Here is a 3,501-nt window from a genome sequence, read left to right as displayed (position 1 = left end):
GAAGAGAATAGAATTTTGAAAAACATTCAAAATAAGGAGAGATCCATATTATCGTGTCTTTGAATACAAATTTTGTTTTGTATTACAAGGTTCAGAAACAAAAGAGCTTTCTATTGCTGTTTCTTGCAGCTTTCAGCTAGAGCTACACACCAAGATTAACTTGTGTTGTCGTTTGCTATAAATATAGGAACATGCTCACTATCATACCTTCTTGCTATTGTATTGTAACACTGTAAGAGTGATCTGGATCAGCATACACTATACCTATGCTTATTTCAATATATTTTTCTATTACAAATTCTTCCATTCGTTCCTCTATCAGCCAACCTCAACAGCCCTAACTCTCCAAGTTGCTTTAAAAAAACCACTTACTATGTTTTTGCCCTATGATCTTTGTACTTAAGACGACTATCCATTTTTACAGGAAATATCTTCCAACTTCTATATTATATTTTGAAATCGATTTCAAATTTTATCGATGTAATCACGACGTGTATGTAAAAAGTTTCCTATGCTAAGTATTCAAATACTTTCAGCGAGCGACTGTATATTTTTACGTAAAACGAGACTCCATCACGGATACGTATTAAATGTAGAAATGTCAACGAAACGTCCAGATAGGTTACAAAATTCTTCGTTTTGACCGCGCGTATTTCCATAAACAAATGACAGGTTTCTGTAGTCTCGTGTCGTGTCGTAAAAAATCGATCCACAAGCCGTGGTGTCCGATGGGACCCGGTGTCCGACCGATTTTTATAGAATTAAAGAACGAAAAAGAAAAGCTCGATTAAACGATGTCTTCTGTCGATATCGTGAGCCACAGAGCGACGAAGATGTCCAGGCCTGAGAAACCGGTCGAGATTTTAGCCTTTTCATAGAGCGAAAACGAGATTCATTAAGTTTACCATGGCGAGCATCTACGCTCTGTTTCTCACTTTGATCCTTGTGTTTTCTATCGTCGTTCAGCTCCAAATGTTAATCGTATGTAATTAATATAAATATATTAATTAATATGAATATACGAAGTATCTTTTTGTAATATCGCAAAGAAGATTTCTAGTCTGAAAAACTTCTTAGAGGTTATCACGTTTTTTTTTTCTTTAAATTGAACGTTTTTAACGAATTATTTAATACGTTGTTATTTTACGAATTATATTTTCATAATTTATTTGAATTTCATTTATTGGGATGAAATTGTATTTGTCCTTTCGTTAAATTAACTCCTTTTTGATCGAATTAAATCACCCAGTTGTGAACTCGTTATTTGCATCGGCAGTGTTATATCGCTTACTGGCCACGATAATGGCAATTCTCGCGGGGAATAAATTCGTATATTCTGTAGCTATAAATCAGAATTAGCAAACTGCATCGTTTGCCGAGCGTCCAAGCTAACCCACTTTTGCCCTCAATGTCTCGCGTGTATTTACATTTCACTTTCTTAGTTACGTATGTTAGAGCATATACGTTTAACGATTGTATAGAGCTTCGTAAATTCAAATCACAGGAGTCACGATAAAACCATAATACCTTGCTCCATAGGCAGATCCAAAGAAGCTATGCACGATTTTCCATTACTACGCGACCAACGCGGAAGATTCCAACAAATCATCCGTCCGTAACATACTGCAACACTATTCCAAAGAACCTAACGTCTTCAGCGTTCCCAGCTCCGATTCCAAGATATCGTTGACCAACCTGAGAACTGTTTCATCTTGGCCAGTGATACCGAACCAAACGCTATCGATTCCTAACCCAACGGTCAAGACAGAAGCTACAAATTCGATGAAAACTGAGCCGAACGTGGTCGCAAAATATTCGTCCACGTTCGTGAAAACCGATCAGGTTTTACCTGTCGTTGACATCACATGGGATTACAATTCGTATCGATTCAAAACGTTTGAGTCGTGCTTACGGAATTGTTACGGGGATAGGTATCCACCAGGTGAAGTGGTGTTGAACTCGATGCAGCTGAATCTGTTGGATTCTCACACGAACGTCCCGATGAACGTTGCCGGTCTATTCGATTTCATGAAAGAAGAGAGCGAACCGCGTTTGAACAGCGTGTCGAGGAAGCTGGAAATTGAGTATCTTAATCCGTTGGATCACTTTGTGACGAAACAACCCGGTAGACCGGAGACTATGGAGAGATTCACGGAAACGGATGAGCAGGATCGGTGGTACAATACAGCCAAGAGCCAACAGGAGAACGATATCGGGCCCGTAATCACCGGCCGAGAAAAGAATCAGCCGAATCGAAGATCCTCCAGGAAGATCGAGGCCCCTTGCAAATGCTATTTGTCCTCGTCTCGGCGTGTTTGCGGGACGAATGACTCTTGATCGGGAAGAAACCCTCTAGAAACGATTGGAGAACACGGTCGCTGGCTGTTGCCGGGGCATCGATTAGGGCAACTAGCTTGATTGAGAAGAAAAGGTGGCGAGAAATATTTGTCGCGAAATTATCGCTGCTTCTTTCTTATTCTACGAAGGATTCTACGAGTTTCTTCCTTTTTTTATATTTTATTCTGACCCGTGGATGAGAGAGAAGGTTCAAGGGATTTTTGAGATCTCGCCGAGGGAATTTTATAATTTACGGTTTATACTTTAGCGCGTGCAGGATACTTGTTTCATGGTACTAGTATTTTTATACACGGCTTTGTTTAAAGATTTTTCTCTGGAAATATTAGTCTAAGTAACTTAGACGAATAAATTTCTGGCTACAGAATGCGATTTTTCTGGCGCTTCTTTCGAGTTCTATCGATTCTCTAAGCGTTACATGTAGGTAATCAGGATAAGTTAATCCTTATTTATGGATCATTGTCGTTTCCAGTGTCAAATATTTTATTCGGTGTAAAGCCTGTTTATTTCTAGGCGACAGCTAAAACTTAAAAGATAAAATTTGATAGAGTAGTAACGCAAGGATGACAGTCATACGTATTCAAGTAAGTTAACGATTCAGATTCTATATATACGAAAAAAGAAGTCGAAAATATAGAATAAAAATTTTAAAATTTAAAAATTTTAAAAATGAAAAAAATAACGTCAATCTAGATAACGATCTACAGTGAGATCCGTTATATCGAGGCGTGATAAAGTGCACGTGTACCGAGCGAAAATACAAAGTCGATTTTCTCGAAATCAAAGCCTCGAACGAAAAATTTTTATTCTATATTTTCGACTTCTTTTTCGCGTAGAATCACCCCTTTTCCGCTTGTACCACCAGTTACCAACCACCCTGTATATAATAGAAATTAGAAGTAAATATCTGAAATCAAATTATGAAATAATCTAATAACTATCTAACAACCAAAGATATCAGTTCAAGGTTAATTAGATTGTTATACATCTGTTCAATCAACGTGATTAAATCATACAGTATCGGGGTTGATATCATTTTAGCGCTGGCGGAGTACGAGGTTTGGCTGTAGCCGGAATCAACGTCAACCGTGACAATGATGTTTGTATTCGCTATTGACAGATATACAAGGGTCACGTGTGTATGTA

General features: G+C 38.0%; 1 protein-coding gene across 1 annotated transcript; it reads left to right on the top strand.

Moving 5' to 3' along the window:
- Positions 1 to 254: 254 nt before the first annotated feature.
- Positions 255 to 2,977, top strand: LOC117208837. The gene is made up of 2 exons (XM_033450243.1): positions 255 to 981; positions 1,540 to 2,977. Exons 1-2 carry the CDS (start codon positions 907 to 909, stop codon positions 2,335 to 2,337), a joined length of 873 nt encoding a protein of 290 aa, XP_033306134.1. The 5' UTR covers positions 255 to 906; the 3' UTR covers positions 2,338 to 2,977.
- The last annotated feature ends 524 nt before the right edge of the window (positions 2,978 to 3,501 follow it).

Source organism: Bombus bifarius, unplaced genomic scaffold (assembly GCF_011952205.1).
Source record: "Bombus bifarius isolate JDL3187 unplaced genomic scaffold, Bbif_JDL3187 scf7180000008162, whole genome shotgun sequence".
NCBI classification, from domain to species: Eukaryota; Metazoa; Arthropoda; class Insecta; order Hymenoptera; family Apidae; genus Bombus; species Bombus bifarius.
The sequence above is the reverse complement of the archived record's forward strand: the minus strand, read 5'-3'. Positions and strand labels throughout refer to the sequence as shown.